General features: G+C 32.3%; 2 protein-coding genes across 4 annotated transcripts; one reads left to right on the top strand and one right to left on the bottom strand.

The window, feature by feature from the left end:
• Positions 1–8,278: 8,278 nt before the first annotated feature.
• LOC136235606 (transcription initiation factor TFIID subunit 7) lies at positions 8,279–14,895 on the bottom strand. 3 transcript variants are annotated; one of them, XM_066025425.1, is made up of 7 exons: positions 14,738–14,895; positions 14,263–14,378; positions 10,610–10,743; positions 10,402–10,521; positions 10,171–10,240; positions 9,672–9,867; positions 8,279–8,441 (listed from the first exon to the last, which is right to left on the bottom strand). In XM_066025425.1, exons 2-6 carry the CDS (start codon positions 14,375–14,377, stop codon positions 9,704–9,706), a joined length of 603 nt encoding a protein of 200 aa, XP_065881497.1. In that variant the 5' UTR covers position 14,378; positions 14,738–14,895; the 3' UTR covers positions 8,279–8,441; positions 9,672–9,703. The 3 variants fall into 3 exon arrangements, with proteins under 3 accessions (XP_065881497.1, XP_065881489.1, XP_065881480.1); XM_066025417.1 differs by lacking the exon at positions 8,279–8,441 and adding an exon at positions 8,467–8,637; XM_066025408.1 differs by lacking the exon at positions 8,279–8,441 and having other exon boundaries at positions 9,358–9,867.
• Positions 14,896–17,320: 2,425 nt separating this feature from the next.
• LOC136208372 (zinc finger CCCH domain-containing protein 15-like) lies at positions 17,321–19,200 on the top strand. Its single transcript, XM_065999257.1, has 3 exons — positions 17,321–17,440; positions 17,889–18,507; positions 18,828–19,200. The coding sequence occupies exons 2-3, from the start codon at positions 17,917–17,919 to the stop codon at positions 19,125–19,127; spliced, it is 891 nt and encodes a 296-aa protein (XP_065855329.1). The 5' UTR covers positions 17,321–17,440; positions 17,889–17,916; the 3' UTR covers positions 19,128–19,200.
• Positions 19,201–20,802: the final 1,602 nt, after the last annotated feature.

Here is a 20,802-nt window from a genome sequence, read left to right as displayed (position 1 = left end):
TATTTTTTCATTGACTTTTGATTTTTTTTAAACTCCGTTAGTCTAATTTGGAATGTGTTTATTAATGGAATCAACCTCAAGGTACATGTTTACCAACTTTTAAACCATATAGTTTATGTTTAAAAATGATCCAAACCACATGGTTTATTTTTATATTTTTCCTAAAAAAAAGCCATAAAAGGTACAACTGACAAAAAGATAACATATCACATCATTCTTTTGAATCCACATCCGCATGAAAGCAGCGACAAACCAATCGTTATCATTTAGTTTTTTCTGGTCATTCGGATTTAAGTCGTTTTTACTAGTGCAATCCAGTGGATCCATGGATCTACATATAAAATAATACGCTTTCGTTGACAAATGCAAATGAGACGAGAAAAATCTGATGAAAAGTATGGATTTCAACTAAAAAAAGAAAAGAGAACACTAATAAAGAAACAATACTAAAAAAAGCGAGGATAGAGACATAGATGGGAGGAAGAACTCCTCCGAATAGATTTAGTTACTTTTGTTATTGATCTAGCTGCAAATCTACGTAAACGGGCTCTGGAAGAGAGGGTCCAAAACCTTATCAAATGTATATTCCAAGGGAGAATCGTTAAATGTGAATGCTCTGTATCAACAAAAGGTAAGGGCCCGTCTGGTTTATCATAAAACATATTGTTTGATGTTGTTATTTATTGTTGGAAAAGCATGAATTTTCTGTTATTGTTTGTTGTTGAAAAGTTGTAATTCCTTTGTTCTTGAAAAAAAAGTTGATTTGTAGATATAAAACAACCACAATAATTTTTTAACCGAACACTTAAAACTTTCATTTTTAATATGAAAATGCAAACAATATGATCAAATGGAGTAAACAAAGAATCCTGAATAAATGATTACAAAACCCATATTCACAAATCTTTAATCAAATTAGACGAATGATTAATCTACATGTCTTTCATTAACAAATCCAAATATAAAAAGTAGAGGCAAACCTTTATATCTAGTTTTATTCCTAGAGCTAGACTAATTAATTTAACAGTCTTATAACAAATATATACGACTCAAAGCAAATGGACAAAAACAAGGGTTATGGCCAAGAGTAGTTTTACCTCTAACGTTTAAAATGACGCAATTTTATCTCTAATATTGATAACAAAAACAAATTTTACTCTAATGTTGGCAAGTTAAATCAATTTCAAGCATCATTATAAAACACATAGATTTTTGTTCTTTATTCTCTATTTGTTGTATATTAGTTGGTTCTAAAAGTAAATTTCACATTTTTTTTATAATTTAATAATAAAATAGAGATTAATATTTTTAAATTCGGTAAAATATTTGGATTTTGTTTCCAACTCGTACAAAATATAGTATTATTTTCTGAAATTTTTTACATTTTGTTTCATGTATATTCATATGTTTGTGATCTGCTACTAATGAGTGATAAAACGACGCATATGTAAAGTGTAGATGATAAAATTCATGACAGATAAAACATTTGATGAATTATTTCTCAAATTGACCAAACTTGCCAATATCAAGGTAAATTTTCCATTTGCTGTCAACATTAGGGGTAAAATTGCACAATTTTAAATGCTGGAAGTAAAATTGCACGATTTTGTTTCCAATTGGAAGTAAAATTGCTCTTAGTTGTCAACATTGAGGGTATTTTTTGCATATTATCCCAAAAAAAACATATCTATAATGGGATAAATTGCATCGTTGGTCACTGAACTTTTATTGTTATTCGTATTTAGTTGGAGATATGATTAGAAATAGAATTGAAGTTCTACTGGTTGTAGTTCAGTTAGTAACATATGTTGAGTTTGTGATAAGAGATTTCAGGTTCAATATCAAATACATCAGTAAGGAGGGTGAAACGGTTTAACTGTCACTTAACTCTGATCATGTTTATCTCAATGATACATGTAGTGTAGAAAAAAATGGAATAGAATTAAAAGACTATAAATGGAATTAAAGATCTATTGGTTGTAGTTGAGTTAGTAACGCATGCTGAGTTTATGGGAAGAAATTTCAGGTTCGATCCTAAATACATCTGTAGAAAATGTGAAGAGTTTTAACTGTGATTAAGCTCCAATCAGGATTATATCAATGAGAATACACAGTGGCAGAATGAGGGGTGAGCCGGGGCTGGAGCCCTGATTGGCCGTCGGAAGTTTCTGCCAATTTTTTTTTTCTATTTGAAGTTTACAAACCTGCAAAAACCTAGCCCATCCATTGAAGCTGATGTTGTGTAGAAGATGAAATTAGAGGGTCTAATTTGTAATTTTTTTCCCTATTCCCTTAGACAAAACTGTTGGTCCCTTGTAAGATTAGATTAGTAGAGGTGAATGGAACTATTGGTTAATTTTAACCTTTTATAAATTTTCACTTAACGTCCAACGGCTAGCACAGAGGCAAGCTTCGGAGTTAGAGCAAAATTCAGTTTACTGAGTGAATCAGTCTGCTGAGATTGATTCCGCTTCTAATGAATGCGCTCAAAGGACAGCTCGTTTAGTAGAGCTTCTAAATTATACTCAAGATTAATAATTTAGTTGGTGCACAATGTTTAGAGCTTATAAGAGAGATAAATAAATTAGAGCAAGCAAGATAATCAGAGGCAATAAAAGCAGAGTTAAGCAATACGTTATTCAACAGATTTATACTGATTCAATCTCTCGCCTAAGTCCAGTCCTCAGAATACCTTTTTCTGAGCTTTGATCCACTAAATCACTCTTTAACGGGTAGAGCACAAACCTTTTTATAATAGATAAAGCTTCTGTAAAGCACTTTCCTTTACACTCATACTCAGCTATCTCTCTCTCTTGTTATTTGCTTATAACCGAAGCAAATAACAGAGTTTCTGATTTACAAATAGAAAATTGGTTCTAATGTAGAACACAATTGAAGTACTATTTCTCTATTTGATTCACGCGAATATGCAGTGTTCTAAAAATCGGCAAAGGCGGCCGCCTAGGCGGTGATTTTTAGAACACCATTCCGATTTCCACTAATCGGATGACATAAATCGGTTGATCGATTTTTGGCCTTTTAGACGGTCTCAAGCGGTCCTAGGCGGGTCTAAAAGGCTGGCTGGCGGTTTTTTTGAAAAATTGACCCTTAAATTTTATGTTAATTTTTTTTTAATTTTAAAAAAAATATTAAATAACAAAAAAAACCTTAAACTATCAAATATATTTTTAAGAATATTAATTTTATTTTACTTTAACACATTTTGTTATAAATGTTATTTGTATTGATTTATTTGTTATTTTTTAAGGACATTAATGTAAATAATATTAAAATATGTATATTTTTCTATCCTAAATATTTTATATTGTTATTTTTATATAGTATAATTCATATATTAATTGTATTTATATAATATTTTATTTAATAAAAAATAAATAAATACAAAAAATACAAATCCGATTAATCCCCGATTAATCAATAAGGGCCATGTTCGCCTGACTAGAGCTTAGCGTCTTTTACAACCTTGCGAATATGAAAATGAATGTGTATTATAATATTACTCTAGCTTTTCACTTAAGGTTTTTATCTCTTTTGAGTGTTAATGATCAGTTGTGAATGAGCTTAGTATTGGTTTTTTAGTAGAAGTTTGGGAAAAGATTTGTTAGAAATCCAAACTAGTCATTTGGAGGGAAACAACTTCTGCCACTGTCTACTTCTGACTTCTGTGCCAATTATCCAAAAGGTTACCGTTGTCAAAGTCAGGCTTCTGTCTCTTTAGCTGCGCGTTCTTCTAACTTCGGAGTTGCAGTCTTAGAGTCTACATTCTTTCCATTTTTGGATAATAAAGATAGATGTTGAGGGACAAGGCTTCTGTCATCTGTCCTTTTTTTCTATTTGAGAATGGCTTGATTTGATGCAATGTCAGCACCTTCTATGTTCCAGTTCTGGCTTCCAGGCTTCCAGATTCTGGGCTAGAATGAAGGTTTGGGCCTTTAATCTTTCTAAGGCTTTTTAATTTGTCTTTGATTTTAATGCTCAAGTTATAATTAACATTCAACAAACTCATTAGCATAAATCAAACTTAATTTAATTCTGAAATTAAATATCTTGGGATCTAATTTCCTTAGTAATTATTTTTGTCATAATAAAAAACTCACGGAAATTGTGTTTCAACAAAAACGACATCGTTTTACTTAACGAGTGAAACGACGTAGTTTCGTTAAATGGAAAGGAAAACAATAAACTAAAAAACCTTCTTACTTCGACAGAAATCCTCAATTTTCTCAATCGCATCTTCTCTACCATTGCGGAGCAGGCTCTTCTCTTCCGCCACTAAATGCCAGTCAGCCTCCACCACCGGCGCCGCTCCTCCCACCACCACAATCTTCTCTTTTCTTCAACGAAAATGGGAATCATATCCGGCCATGCATGTTAGTAATCTCAATTAAAGTTTAACCTAGTTTGGAAAATATGAATTGGTTTGTACATGAATTTTCACATGCACCTTAATGAATAGTATAAATTGTATGAATTGATTTTACATTCTTCAATGAATAGTATAAATTGTATTGTATAATTTAGGGTAAATTCCAAAAAAATCCCCCGTGGTTTCATGTAGTTCAAAAAAAACTATTGTGGTTTGTTTTTACAAAAAAAAAAGGACTGTGTTATACGCCGTTACCTGAAAAACGGAAAATGGTTTAACACCGTTAAAAAGCTGGCGTGGCACAGGGACAATTTAGAAAATTCGATTTTTTAATTTTTTCTTTCTCTCTCTTCTTCTTCTGTGTAATTTTCCCTTTTAAATTCTATGATACATATTTTTTAATTTAGGGTTATTTCATTTTTGGGAAAATTACAAAAGTAGGTCAAATGGAAGGCTCATTCACATATTTAACCTATTTAGTCAACCGACTGATTTTGTGTGACTTTCTCATAATACCCTCAATATTTACGCCAAAAAAACATGAACATGCATCCCAAATTACATGAGTCAGCTTAAACTCTTTTCCAATATCAGAATCAATATTAATCAAGTACATACTAGATGAAGAAGGTGCAAATTAAGCATATTGAGACAAGGCGGGTAAAATTTAAATTCGCTATTTTCAAGTTTTTGAGTTGTTAAAACTATCAAAATTGATCACCAACAAGTCAAGAGAGAGGTAAAAAAAGAAAGAAAATAATTAGAAGAAAAAGCTAAAAAGATGAGAGAAATCGAAAGGAAAAAACAGATCAAAAGGTTTATGTTTTATGGCGGGAGGGAGGGATTCACATTCTCACAATATGAAGTACCCAAACACAATACATGCAAATTTCTTCAAACCTAAGTGAATCATCCATCAAAATTCTAAAATCTAGGCACGTCATTCATGAATTAAGCTTCATATGTTCATCTTAGAAGGTTTTAGACGAGTTTCAGTGGTAATTTTAAGGAAAAGACAAAAACTCCATGACCGAGAACCTCAAACTCAACACGCACAAAAGCATTGTGAAAGAAAAAAAAAACAGATAGTGAGAAAAGGAAGTCGAAATTTTAGGATGCGTTTTTGGCCTGGGTTTTTCTTGAGAAAGAAGAGGTTTTGAGCGTACCGGTAAAAAAAAAAAAGGGAAGCTGAAGAGTTTTATGCTTCTTAAGTGAATGCAAAATTTTGAAAATTAAAAATATTAGAAATACCTCTCTTGTGTGCAATTTAATTTTTAAAAAAATTGCATTACACATAAACGAGGAGCAATTGTTGGGGTGATTTTTAATTTTTATTTTATTCCATTAAATAGCATATGTTATATTTATACTATATAAAATGAAATAAAAATATAAAAACAGAAAAATAAATAAAAGAAAAGAAAATATAAAAAGTAAAATAAAGTTTGCTACATTTAAGAGCAACCCAACTAGCCACCTTTGACAACATTTTTAAGGTATAAGACGATGTAATTTTTAGATCGCTCGCAAGGAATTTTGAAAGTAAATGATGCAAGGCATTAAACAAATTTATAATAAAGGAATTATGATTTTTTGAACATTGAGGTAGAAATACAAAAGTGCAAAAAAAAAAAAAAAAAAAAAACAAATTTGGAACAACTCTTAAGATTTCCAGCCATCTCCATCCATATTAAACCCACATTTTTGCTTCTAAATAAGTAATTAGAAGTAATTAAGTTGAGGTTTCGTCTCCAAACTTATAGATAGAGCTCATTTCTTCTGATAAAGGGCATCAATCAAACAACCAAATTCAATCGAAACTAAATGAGCAAATACACTCAGCTTTCAACTTCGATTTCAAGCCTTCAATTAAAATTTTCCAATTCATTAGCTTCACCTTCTAATTTCTAAATTCAGCTCCAAAAGTTTCAAAACTCCGATTTTATCAATTCTCTAAATCCTGCTTTCAGTCGTTAGTTTTTGTTTCCGAACATTCATTCTTCATCATCAAAATCCTAGTATTGATTTCTACTCCTTAATTGAGCTTTTCCAGATTAGTTCCTACGATTTCTGATTTACGAAAACCATTTTTTCCAACTTCAAAGCTCTATTTTTGCTGCCAAAATCGCACCTTCATTTCCAGCCAATTATTTTCAAATCCGACCATTCAATCCTCATTGTCTAACTAATAAATATATTTCCTAATCTTGAATTCGATTCAATTCCACATACATTGCAATCTGCTATTGTCATCTTCATGTTTAGCTTTAAGCTCAAAATGATAAATCGACACCCTATTTTCTGCCCTCGTTTCAGCCTAGAATCACGATTTTAATTGGTCCCAGTTTGTTTTCCAAACTCATTTTTCGTTGAACAGTCATATTCAAGCAAATATCATCCCAAAATCTTCCTAGATATCCAATCTTTGAATTCCAACCTCTGTTTCGATCAAAATTCTCTATTTCAACTTCCAAAACTCAGTTTTGCTGGAAATTTTGTTTGCTAAGTGGAAAATTTTCTGAAAATATTACTTCCCATTCTGGCCCATTTATTAAAATTGACACTCACTGGACCATTTTTTTAAAGCTATTCATAAACAACTTCCAACATCCAATTTATACCTTATGTACTTATTTTACAGTTTAATTACTCTATGATTTCTTGCAATTTACATTGTGTACATTTAAATTCTTTCAAAACTTAATTATTCAGCATGTAATTTTCTGCTTATTTCTATTACATGTAATCAAGAATGTTACAAACAAATCAATAAAAAGAAAAAAAATTAAAAGAATTTTTTGGTGTTGATTTTCATTTCCGTAGAAATTTTGTTAAGCTAGTTGAGCTTTTTAGAAGTGAAACTAGGAACAAAAAAGAGTTTTTTTTTTCAGTCTTGAATCTTTCGCTCAATTGCTTTGTTTTTAGAATTCAAATTTTAGGCGCATCAACTCATTTATTTTTTAAAAACTTTAATTACATTTTTTAGAATTAAATTGTTTTGCATGTCCATATCCAAATCTACACGTGTTCAAGGTTGAAAGTTAATATATTACTAAAATATACAAAATTACTTTAGTTTATCGATAAACATATTTAAAATATCCAAAATGACAATCAATAACAGTCAAACCAATCCGTTTTATTTTTTATTTTTTTATCAGATAAAAGTAAAATATAGCTTGCTTGAAAACTGTAAGGAGCTTTTGGTTCAAACTTCAAAACCGAAATGTGATGGAATCGGAATCGGAATGAATATTTATTTATAACTTTTATTTAATTATTGTTTATCGATAAATTGAAACAGTTTCATACATTTTTTTGTAACTATATTAATAACGCAGTAAATATTTTAGACAGTTTGACAAATAAAATTTATAATTAACTTATATGTAACATATTTAGTTTTTAGCATTTTAACAAAAACTTTGTAATTTTATTAGTAATACACTAAATATATTAGACACAATTGATATTCAAAAGCTTTGAAAGTACAATTAAATACCAATCAAACCAATTTTTTTTTATTATTATTTTCAATAAAGTGAGAGCGAGCCTTGGCGCAACGGTAAAACGTTGTTGTCGTGTGACCAAGAAGTCACGGGTTCGAGTCTTACGAGTTGCCAAATAAATCGACAGGGGAAGGCTTGCCCCCAGTACACCCTTGTGGTGGGACCCCTCCCCGGACCCTCGCTTAGCGGGGTCGCATAGTGCGACCGGGCCGCCCTTTTATTATTTTAAATAAAGTATGGCTAAAATTGATCTTATTATAGTTAAATCTATACTTCCCTTAAAACGCTTATAAATAACAATAATAGTGAAGAAAATGAAAAAAAAAAAAAGTAAAAAAAATAACAACAATACTGAAGAATTAATAAAGGGATATTTTGGATGTTAAAATAGGGGAAAAGTATGCACATATACTTAACAGAAATTACATGTGGTATATTGATGGAATAATTCTTAGAAACAATACATTTTTTGGTAATATCTCCCTATTTCTTCATATGATTTAGTTCTTGTATTTAATCTTCTTTTTTTTTTTTCCATTGAGCCCCTATACAATTGTTTCATAACATGTAAATCATCTACTTAATTTCACCCTTATCTAATATTACACAAAATAATTTAAAAAATAAAGCCTTAATACATCATTTGCCCTCTGAACTTGTCCAAAAAGCTTGATTGACCCCCTGAACTTTCAAAGTGTCTTGATAGCCCCATGAACTTGCATAAAATGTTCAGTTAGCTCCCTAAACTTGCATAAAATGTAATCAATTGATCACTCAGTTGCAAAAAAGTAAGTTAAATGCGGAAAATATATTGCACGTGACTTTAAAAAAAAAAGTAAAACAATCAAGATTGGAGTATTGCGGTTGTAATATTAGAGAATAAAAAGTTTATAGTTAAGAAAGTAATAACTTCATTTTTACTCTTTTTTTGAATTATGTAATGACATTCTAAGACACGTGGAATACATCTTCCGCATTTAACTTACTTTTTTGCAACCGAGTGATCAATTGATTACATTTTATGCAAGTTCAGAGGGCTAACTGAACATTTTATGTAAGTTCAGGATGCTATCAAGACACTTTGAAAGTTCAGAGGGGCCAATCAAGCTTTTTGGACAAGTTTAGGGGGCAAATGATGTATTAAGCCAAAAGTAAAATATGATTTCGCATTGCGCAACGGTAAACGTTGTTGTCGTGTGACCAAGAGGTCACGGGTTCGAGTCTTAGGAGCGGTCTCTTGCCAAATAAATTGGCAAGGGGAAGGCTTGCCCCCAGTACACCCTTGTGGTGGGACCCCTCCCCGGACCCTCGCTCAGCAGGGACGCGTAGTGCGACCGGGCCGCCCATACACCATGAAAATTCAAGTTACCTCACATATTATACAATAAATAAAAATACAGGGGCAGAATGTTAGAAAATAATACCACATGAGCTCAAGGGAAGAAAAAAAGAGGCAAAGTATAGGTGTCAAATGTATGTAACCATATAAACATTTTTTTTTATTTGTTAACAGTAGATTCCGATGAAAGGTTGCTCTGGATAAAATCTATCAAATACCCTTGATCAAACAAAGGACTCTTTCAAAAGTAGACTACGACATAGCATATGTTAATTTTGATTCCCATCCCATGGGTATGATACTTGAGCTTTCCAAGATAATATTTTACTATATCTAATGCAACTGTAAGTTTTGTGCCCATCTATGTGCACATAACACTAAGAACCACCATAGGTACATGAAGATAACTAGATGCATTACCAGAATTCCAACTGACCTTATCATCCCAGATATATAAAAGCCATCCGACTATATTGAATCATCTGATTCATCAGAATCAGATCTCTCAGGCTCCTCAGCATTAGCTACTGCCTCTTGAGTATTAGGCTTTGCCGCAGGTGCAGGCAGAGCTTTCTTGCTTGCATTACGAGCATTCTGATCACCATCTTCCTCTTGCTCATTCACTTCAACATGTAACTATACAGTTAAGGATTAACTCCGACAATATTATATTATCCAATGAATTCAAAGAGTCCAAGAATGAACCACAAGGCTTGATATTCTACAACTCAAAATGTGAGCTTATGTGCTAAAGATGGTTAAACAGATATTTACAAATTACAATACTCTTATTTTTCTCTCCTACAGAGCAGTTCACACCTCAACCAAGCCTGATCTCAATGTTTACATTCTTTCTCATTGCTTTTCCTAGAATGCACTCGATAATGAGCCAAAATTACGGATTAGCAAAAGGGAAAAACAATATAAAAGGATATCAATATTTTCAACTGTTCCACCAGCCATAATGTTCAGCAAATCCTTCTCAACACGCTGGACAAGTTCAGGCTGCAAAAGTGCCAACACCACCTTAATTAGTACAAATAATGCAAAAGATAGACATGAGTACACTATCTTAATATTTCTAAGCAGTGATTCACATAGTTTTTATGATGGAAACAAAATCTTCAGTTGAATAAAAAAGTTCCAAAATGTAAACTACTTCATACATTTAGGTCAGGCTCTCTGCGAAATCGTCGTTTTCGAGCATCCCTCGTAGGAGGAGTAAGTCCATGTCTATACTCCAGTACATCTGGAGCACTGTCACCTGCTTCTCTAACCAGAATCATCTGAACGCAGTGAAGGTAATTGCATTTAGAAATGAAGATAACTTCCTTTTATAAACGTGAAAGAAAAATCTTTTCGTGAGCACTCTACCTGACCAATATCTGAAGTTTTAACTAGTGCGCAATCATCATAAGTTTTGTAGGACTCCACGACACAAGGAAGGTCCAAGAGAGAAGCAGGGAAATGTTCATTACCAATTATAAATGAGCCACTTTTACCATCCTCTGCACAACAAGATATTGGCATTTAAAATTGCATAGCTAGACAAGAAGAGAGATTGACAGGGCCCACAGACTTTCTTTAGCAAAAAAATAATCAAATGAGGAAAAAAAGAGAGAGAATTTCAAAGTAGTGGGCACTTGTGGACAGTGACTGTATCATAATACTCCCCATAAGTAGAAGCACATGACCAGCGCAAATTTTATATTTGAAGCCATGGAAAATGAACCCAACTGTTTGTAAAGGCACATAGCTAACTTTTATCTATTGTGTTTCAAGTTTTTTACACAAACAGAGCTTTAAAGAAAAAAAAAACTTCACTCTGCAAATGAGAATAAAATGAAATATAAATTCTTTTAATGCTTTTAAGTCCTCAATTGCATCCTACAATCCTATGCTTTCAAATTCATGAATTTAAAGTACCAAAAAAATAATAAGTGATATTAGATCAACTGCATCAAAAAGATATAGAATACTACTGAACTTTCAATTGGACAAAAAATTGCTGATTCAAGAAAGAGGCATGCATATAATCTCCACCAAATTATGGATTTATCCTTAAATTATCCATCCTTATGCAGAATACATTGGACAACTTTTTTATGCTTCAAACCTCAAACCAGTCTCATAGCACCTAAATCACCAAAGTCTATGCATGTTAGGAGTTCATCTCCACCCAACATCAGCATGGGAACATAACCATGCACCTCGGCTATAACTGACAAAATTATTATTTGAAACCAAATTGATAAATATCAGTGAAGACTGCTTGAAAACAGTGCAAAAAGTCCAAGAACATTTGAACATTGGACCAACATTTTATAACATGAAGCATTCGTAAACAAAGTGCATGATTCTAAAGATAGGGAAAAAAACACACAGTGATTATGTAATGCAAGCATAGAAAGATCACCATATAAAATTTTGATGGATTCGACTACAGTCCCATTTCCGACTATGCTGTTTTTTGTGAAACAAAGAGTGACCTTCCTACCCCTTTGCTTTGATTTCCATAAATATGTCAATCTTGGAAAAAGAAAAACATAAGAGTATCTACCGACAAACCAATCCTACACACAATCTTACAACTTCAACATCCCTCCTCCCTCGTTTTGCTTTACACATCTAGACAAAAGAGAAGAAGAAAAAAAAGGTCAAATACATAAATTCCACATAACATTCAAGGATTGGCATGATATATAACTTGTCAAAAAAATCAAATGGTCTTGTAAAGTATTAAAATGACCTAATTAGAATAGAGACCTAAAACTTAAAAAATATGACCTATTAGACATTTTAATTTGCATATTTTTGTCACATATCTTTCGTGCTGGTGATGCGTTAGTGCAGTTAATTATAAGTGTCCAATAGGACATCTTAAGAGGTCAGAATATCATTAATAATGAACACTGCAAGTTGAAAAGCGTTTAATATGTAATATTTTTATAACCGTTCAATATGGTAATGAGGTCATTAGACCTTTTTGCACTGGTACAAGGGTGATTTATGTATTATATTTTTAAGCATTCAACCACCTAGTAACCTTTAATTATAATGTAAATATATTCTTCCTATGGCCACTTATATCACATTTAGAAACAGGTCAAAGCATTCTGCTGACTAATGAAAGGGTTGGAAGAAAAAGTTATCTTGGGATTTGTTGTTTCTTCTGCAGTGTAGGAAAACAAATTTTCCAGTTCAAGATTACTAGGCTAGTCCTAATACAATTAATACTCTCTTTACTCTTGATACATTTACATGATGCTCTCTAAAACTTTAGATAATGAAATTAAGAGTAATTTGATTTTGGGAAGCATGCTCAGTAATTGGTGTTTCTTCCTTCTTCAGCTTTTCTTTTTCCTATCACTTAATTTTGGTTCAGCTAGAATACTTACATATACACTTTTGTTTCTCTCATCCTCCTATTTCAACACCAGACTGTCCTCCATTAATACATCACGAACAATTCTGAAATCTCTATATAATCCTTAATCTTTATTATCAAAGCTAAGATGTCTAAAGTTGTCCCCCAAAAATTCTAAATTTCTCTCATATCAAACTATCAAATCATCTACTTCTTTTCCTGTCTTATCATGTCAATTCTCTTTGTTATTGTTATCTTTATCTTACCTTGCTATGCCAACTGTGTATGCTACATCTTACAACAACTTGATATCAAAGCCAAACTGATTTGCCCCTTTTGCATCAAATCTCTTCCATAGCATCTACTAAATTTATCTTCAATAACCAATGGTATGCTGACTTGTGTACAAGATTTGAGAGTTCCTCAAGAGTACAAAACTACCAACCAAGACTGCTGCCACAAAACTTGTAGATAATGTAGAAAAAAGTTGAGATTTGAAGAGCATATTATAAGAATTTTGGAGAAATTAGCAGCAATTCTCCTTCAACAGAAACCTGCTGCTCAATCATTTTCTGTGTGCATGAGTTGGTACCTTGGAAGTTCTATCTAAATAAAACAATCAGAAGTTCTATCTAAATAAAACAATCAAAAATTCCCTTCTTTCAGCTTCAACACATTGAGGAGTTAGAACTACTTCGATAAATAGCAGTTGCTGTTTCAGTAAGCTAATATTCAGCTTTAAAAAAATTCTCGATATTAAGCTTCTCTAAATGAATATAGAAAGCGAGATGAGCTCGCAAAAAGTGCAAACTCTGTACTGCCAACTGTTACGATATCACAATTCAGAAACTCTTAAGAAAAAATTCTTACAAGGTTTGGCTAGCTTCTCTTGTGTCAATAGAAATAGACGCACAAAATAATATTTCATATGGCTAACTTATCGAGAATGCATACTTAAGAGCAAAGGGTCCTATAGAGCCACGCAAAAGGTGCAGTGCACGACTCTGAATAAAACAACAGTCATCTATATCTTAAAGAAAACTGGCGTATTAGTAGATGAAGGCTAAAATGACACCCATGTTATTTAATTGATCTATTTACTCCTACAGTACATACAGTTCTCAAGTCAAAACAGTCTAAAAGCTCTAGCTAATGGAACGCAAAGCAATTTAGTAATCATCTGATTATAACACGTTATAGTCCCTTTGATTACAGAACACAATCATACCAAACCATGAGTAGCCTTCGTTATTGTATTTTTCTCTTATTAATGGTCTCTGGATAAAGTATAAATGAAATAACATATCCTTTGCATCACCAATTAGACTCCAAATGAGGCATTACAGTTATGTAGGGGGGCCATGCTCTCCTAAGGTAAGATTTTCACAAAGCACAAGATTGCTAAGTCCTTTTTTAGGAAAAAGATATGAATATCTGATATTCAAATGCAAATAATTCGGTCAAAACTCATTAGAATTACTTCATGCTTGCTTTTCCGGCCAAAAGTAATTAGGCAACATGTTATTAGCATGAAAAATTCTTACAAAAATAAAACTCTGCTTCCTTAATTCATCTCAAAAATCAGAAACTGAGCCAAATAATAATAAATGACAAAATAAGCACGAAACACTTGTTACATGATGCAAGGGAAGAATCTCACCACGAAAAGACAAATCCAATGACTGTTCTTCCGAATCAGGAGCACTTTCACTCAAAAGACGATCTAAACGCTCTGCAACAGAGGGTGGAACCCTTAGTACGAACTGTTCCTCCATGCTGGAAAATGCAAATTATATCATTATGTATTCGACAGTCCTTAATTCATTCGAGGGGCTATCTTTCTAAATAATACAAAAATCAAATACGAGTTCAATTGACAAGATCCCGATATATCTCTTCGCAGCAATCCTCATGGGTACACAAAATTCTTACAAATATCACCATGAACGTTGATTGGCGTTCAATATATAAGGAAGTATTGCGCCCTGATCGTACAAAAACTAAAACCGCAATACCAATTCAAATCATAAATTAAAAGAACCTTTTGATAAAAATGAAAAGGGTATAAACGCCGTTGTCTAGAAGGATATCGAAAACAGAAAAAGGAAAGCATATAGAAGGAGAAGTCTTCCTACCTTATTCTTCGTTGAGCTCAATCAAATCTATATTATTTTTCTTTGAATTCGAAGTGTTTGGTTCTATAGGCAGAAGTTGCCACCAAATGTGATCGGTTTTAGAAGAGAGTTGGAAGGGGTTAATAAAAGACTAGAAACAACGACGGTATATATTGGCGATAAATAACACAAGTTCGCTCTTGCACGGTTGAAATGGATCCAGTTTTTGTTTTCGCCATTATTTTATTTTTTTTATTTAGATTTGAGAAAATTACAAAAATTGTTGAAAATTCCATATGCATATTTACACCAATTATCCAATACATTATCTAAACTGTATATTTGTGATTTTCTAAAAATAGCCTTCATATATATATATATATAACAACTTAATCAAATTTATTTTCTTCTTCTGCAATGTGAACCTTGAGAACTCAATTGTTTCATTTCCAATCTATGTACGCCATTAAATCTATGCGTTTCTTCTTCCAAAGTTTTTCATATCAATTTCAATGGCAAGAAGGTATGTATAATATAATTAGGGTTTAATGTTTATGCGATGTTGGATTTCAATGGCAATCGTTTCAGTCCCTCTTATCGTATATTACTTCTTATGCGATTTTAGATTAGGGTTTATGCTTTTTATGTGTTTTTTTCGTTAGTTAATAGCTACATTTTGAGAAATGAAACTTAGAAATAGTTCAAAATGGTTGGGACAACTTCATTTTGCAGAAATTACTACTTCGCAAAGATGAATTTGCTTCGCAGATTTTGCATGCGAAGCAAATTCATATTCGTGAAGAAGTATTTTATTTCATAGATTCTAAAATTTGTGAAGATACAAAAGTCTGATTCCAAGAAGAGGAAGAGGACATCAAGTTAGAATAGTACCAAAGGCATCACTTTCAAGTACCCCTATACCTTGAATACAAGAGCAACAATCACAGTGAGGGCTGGTACCAAAGGCATCACTTTCAAGTACCCCTATACCTTGAATACAAGAGCAACAATCACAGTGAGGGCTGATGCTGAGGTGATGAAGAAAGTGAAGGAAAGATTATCAAACGTGCAATTGGTCATGTTGAGAAAAACATGTTTTGGGCATTTGGTGGACATGTATATGTATTCGTTGTCCACTCCTTTATGCCATAGGATCCTTACGAGAGAGATCAAACCTGAAAATCCAAAACATGGAGAGATGTGGTTCAACATCAATGGGGTTGAACTGAAATTCGATGAACGTGAATTCGGACTCATCACCGGGTTGAGATTTGGTGATCCGGTACCAATTTTGAAGCGGGTGAGTCATTACAAGAAGGAAAACATATTGAGGAATATGTACTTTAAAGGTAGCCGGAGCTTAATTCATAGACAAATATATGAGACCTTCTTAAGTTTGGTGATATTACTTAGTTGTAATTTTGTACTTAATTATGATATTCATGTATTTAACCTAGGGTGAGCATCGGGTCGGTTACTAACCGAACCGAATGTTTGGTTAACCGAACCGAATTTTGTGCTATTTTCATAACCGAACCGAATAAGATTGGTAACTGAAGTTTATTTAACCAAAAAATTTCGGTTCGGTTCGTTTACCGACCGAATAACCGAAAACTCATAATATTTAATTTTTATTTAATTGGTTTTCAAATAATGCTCTTGTGTAAAAGTTACATCTGGAGAAATTAAAGACTAATGAACCAAAATTTATATATGTAAAGATAAAAGTATATTTTTTAGGGATTGAATTTTATATTTTATAAATTATTTATATATGTAAAAATAAAACTATATGTTTTATATTTATATAAAAAGTTTGGTTCGGTTATCGGTTATACCAATATATTTTTCAATAACCGAACCAATAACCAATTACCAAACTAAATCAAAATTAAAACCGAACCGAACTAGAATATTAAAATAACCGAACCAAATTAAAACTTTGGTTTGGTTATCGGTTTGGTAATTGGTTACCTGTTATTTTGCTCAATCCTAATTTAACCTGTTATAAAATTGGGTTAAATTGGAAGCTCATTTACATATTTAGACTAATTACTCAATACATTACATATCTATATTATTTATTTGTGACCTTTTCAAAATACTCGTCATATGTATATAACAATTTAGAAATTTCTTACTCTTTCTTCTTTCTCTCTTCGTTTCTTTTTTCGTTTGCAAACTTGGCACTCCTTTTTTAAATATCAACTCATATTTACGTAAAATCTTTCGTTTTTGCAAATAGAAGACATAGTTCTTGGATCAACTAGACGAATTTACCCTCCCAAAGTCACCTGCCAATGGCCTCTCTTGGGTGAACATTCCCCTGTTTTGTTTGTGTGATGAACATAATCTAAAACTAAAATCTGGCTGCTTTAATAAGTCAGAGAAAGGGACCCAATCACCCCTTGTTGGACATCACAACGTCTCAGATCGCTCATGGCATCCACATAAATTTCACAGCTAAATAAATACTAAACAAGGGCCAGGAATAAGGGTATAGAGGTAAAAGAGTATCATTTACAATTAAAGGGAGGGGTAAATCCGGCTACAAAAGTTTGTTTCAAAACGGTTTTAGATTTTAGTTTCTCAATATCCCCTGGCACCAAACATATGCTCCTTTTATTTCCCTCCAATTTTCTCTACCCCAATAAAACCTCTTCGTTCTCTCTTTGCGCCAGAGCATCTACCATAGCAAACCTTCCCTCTTCTCTACAGCTTCAGGTGCGATTTTCGTCTCATTTCTACACTGTATGTTTCTATTACACTTCTTTAATTTTTCAGATCAGATGCTTCTAACTGACCATTGATATTATTGACGAAAACTTAATTTCATTTTCCGATCCTTGTTTCATTGTAGAAATCATATCATTGAACACTATATGTCTCGAAATTTCGTTAATTAGTTTCTTCCTATTTCCTTTCATTTTGTTATTTTTTTTCTCAATAAAGCATAATTTTGCTAATATGCTTTCTCGCGTAGCCAAAACATTAGATCCAAACTGAACTGTGATTTACGTTTTCTGTATCGCATTTATCTTTGTTTTCCTATCGATATTACAATATTCTAACCGCTAGGTTTCTGTTGGTTTTTGTGAAGTATTCTAGCTTTTTGTAGATATTAATTGTTTACTTCTTGATTTTATTTTTATTTTTTTTTGTTCATTTTCAGCGAAAGAAGCATAATAGTTTCACCGGAAATGCAAATCGGCGCCGCTTCCATTACCGTTAAAGACGATCGGGCCATCCATAGCCAATCCAGAGGCTACCTGCCAAACGAAGTGCACTTTAACTCCGTTTATAGCCCCAATCAGTACCGCCTTCTTGCGCCAGTTGTGGATTCTCGCTTTAGGATGGAAAAACAAGACCTCATAAATCGCAACGCACTTTTCTTCACGCGCCTTCGTGAGGCGGCCGGAGAAGTAGAGTCACTGCGGCTGGAAAATGCTGCTCTCCGATCCGCGAATCGCGAACTCAGCGATCACTTGAGCTACCTCATCCAGGCTTCGGTCCAGAATCATAGTCTCTCAGCTGAATACGATAAGACGCCATTGGAGATCCTGAATGATTTCGATAAGTTGTACAACATTTCCGGCGATGGAGGAGACGAAGTGTGCGACGACGAAAGTCCAACTAGCGTGATTGATGTTCAGAATGGGGAAACATCGGAGAGGACATCGCTGCCTAAAAGTATTTCTGTGAGGTCCAATGGCTACGTGAAGTTAGGCGAAGCTAGCGCCAAGAAGACTCGCGGAGTGACTCGGCCTAAAACCTGTCCACTCAAAACAGCCGTATTAGCTTTCTTCTTCACCTGTTTACTTAATTAATCAAACTAATTTTATTTCAGTATTTTCTCTTTCATTCTTTCTCTTTTCACTAATACTATTATTTTATTAACTGTTTTACATGAAGTTCATCGGTTATTTATTCAGTATAATTTCTCGTTTATTATGAGAGGAAAATCATTGGGAAAATTGTTGATATATTTAGGAACAGGAATAGGATGGTTTAGATATATAGGACACGTAGCCAGTAACGAGATATCAAAGTAGAGCTTTGTTTTAACACTTGTGATTGAGTTTGAGGATAATGATCATGATGCTATGTGCAGCAAAAGCTATATGTTCCTGGCGGGAAAATGGAAGAGGAGCCGCTTGAGCTTGAAGTCTACAACCAAGGAATGTTCAAGACTGAATTATGCAACAAATGGCAGGAGACAGGCGATTGTCCATACGGTGAGAACTGCCAGTTCGCCCATGGCATTAAAGAGCTTCGCCCTGTCATCCGCCATCCTCGTTACAAGACTGAGGTATGCAGAATGGTCCTTGCTGGTGATATCTGTCCTTATGGTCATCGCTGCCACTTCCGCCATGTCCTTATGGAGCATGAAATGTTTAAGCCAGACCAATGAAACTCGAGAGGTAAAACACCAACATTTGGAGCTAACTAGAGACATGTTTATAATCCTCAAAGAGAATGGTAAATAATAGTATACCGTTTAATCTAGTAAAGTATACATAAATATGAATCATGGACATGATGTATAAGAATAATTAGTAAATATATACCACGATAATTTGGATCTTTTAACTATTTTGTGTCTCACGCTTTATTTTGATGATAGTATTAATTTGGAGTAAATTTATCACAAAAAATTTATTGAATTTTGAACTTACGCAATATTTTATAAGGTTGACGAATTTGTTTAAAGTGATGTATTTGGTTATCTGGTTTTTAACATGTTATTGTATTATAATTATCTATTGGTAGTCTACATTTATATAAATGATATATATTTTAATTTATTCAAATTTTTTTAACATAGAACTTAAAATGTTAAATCATATTAATTTAAGTAAATTTACATATTAATGAAATATTTTATAAATAAAAAAACGAAATCAGTTTTTTTAGGTGAAATTCAAATACTCAATATTTATTTAGCCATTATTTGGAGTTGAAACCGAGTAACCAAATTAACAAGAAACCCACACTATAATCATGATACTTTATTTTTATTAATATATAAATTGGCTAAGCAAGCACTATTTGCTTGATTGTACTCGTCATTCGTGGCTACTAATTATTCTAGTTCTGAACGTATTTTGTTTAAAGAAATCAAAGTCCATATTTTACCTTACAAAAGAAAAGAAAAAAAAAACACTTTTTACTTTTGAGTTGACAATTTTTTTAATTATATTTTACTATTATTTTTTATACTTGTTCCTTGTATATAAATATATAGTCTTTTTTTTAAGTGAGATTTGCATGCATGTCACATTGTTAAAAATATAGGGATAATGCACATAAAAAAACAGGGATAATGGCAAAATTTAACCTATGATTTTTGAGAAATTACAAATATGATTTTATTGTATGAATTTATATAAACTTATATCTCATATTCCTAAACAAGATCAATTTTACTTATGTATAAAGTAACATTTGAACAAAACATACTGACTTGATAATTATTTAATTGTCTTATTAGACATTTCAAACAAATTTATAAATAAACTAAAATCGCTCGTAAATTTTTTGTTGGATATATATATATATATATATATATATATATATATATATATATATATATATAACTATATTAGTAAGTACACACATTTTCGACATTTTAACAGTTTTTATGTGATTAATTTATATTGATAAACTTATTTGTTAGCATTTTAGCAGTTTTTTTAACTGTGTTAGTAATACAATAAATATCTTAGATATATTAGATGTTCGGAAGGTTTGATGTGACATTTAAGTACCAAATTTTCAAATTTCCATTAATTTATGGGTAAAATTGATATATCTTGAAAATATTATGGGTAAATTTGTATCATTTCATACTTATGGTCAAATCGGCATCTCTTCAAAAATGATAAGGTCGAATTTAACACTTATCCCAAAAAAATATGTTAACTCTGATTGGAAGGACGCGATCTATATCGATGGTAACATGTCCAGTTAAGTGCAACGTTATCAAAATCGGTTTAGTTGGAACAGACTCATTTGACAGTTATTTCACTGTCATATTGAACCTTCCAAACAAATTTGGAGGAGGTGATCGAAAGTGATATGAGTTT

This window comes from Euphorbia lathyris, chromosome 1 (assembly GCF_963576675.1).
Source record: "Euphorbia lathyris chromosome 1, ddEupLath1.1, whole genome shotgun sequence".
NCBI lineage: Eukaryota > Viridiplantae > Streptophyta > Magnoliopsida > Malpighiales > Euphorbiaceae > Euphorbia > Euphorbia lathyris.
Note: the sequence above shows the minus strand (reverse complement) of the source record. Positions and strands in the feature narration are given on the sequence as shown.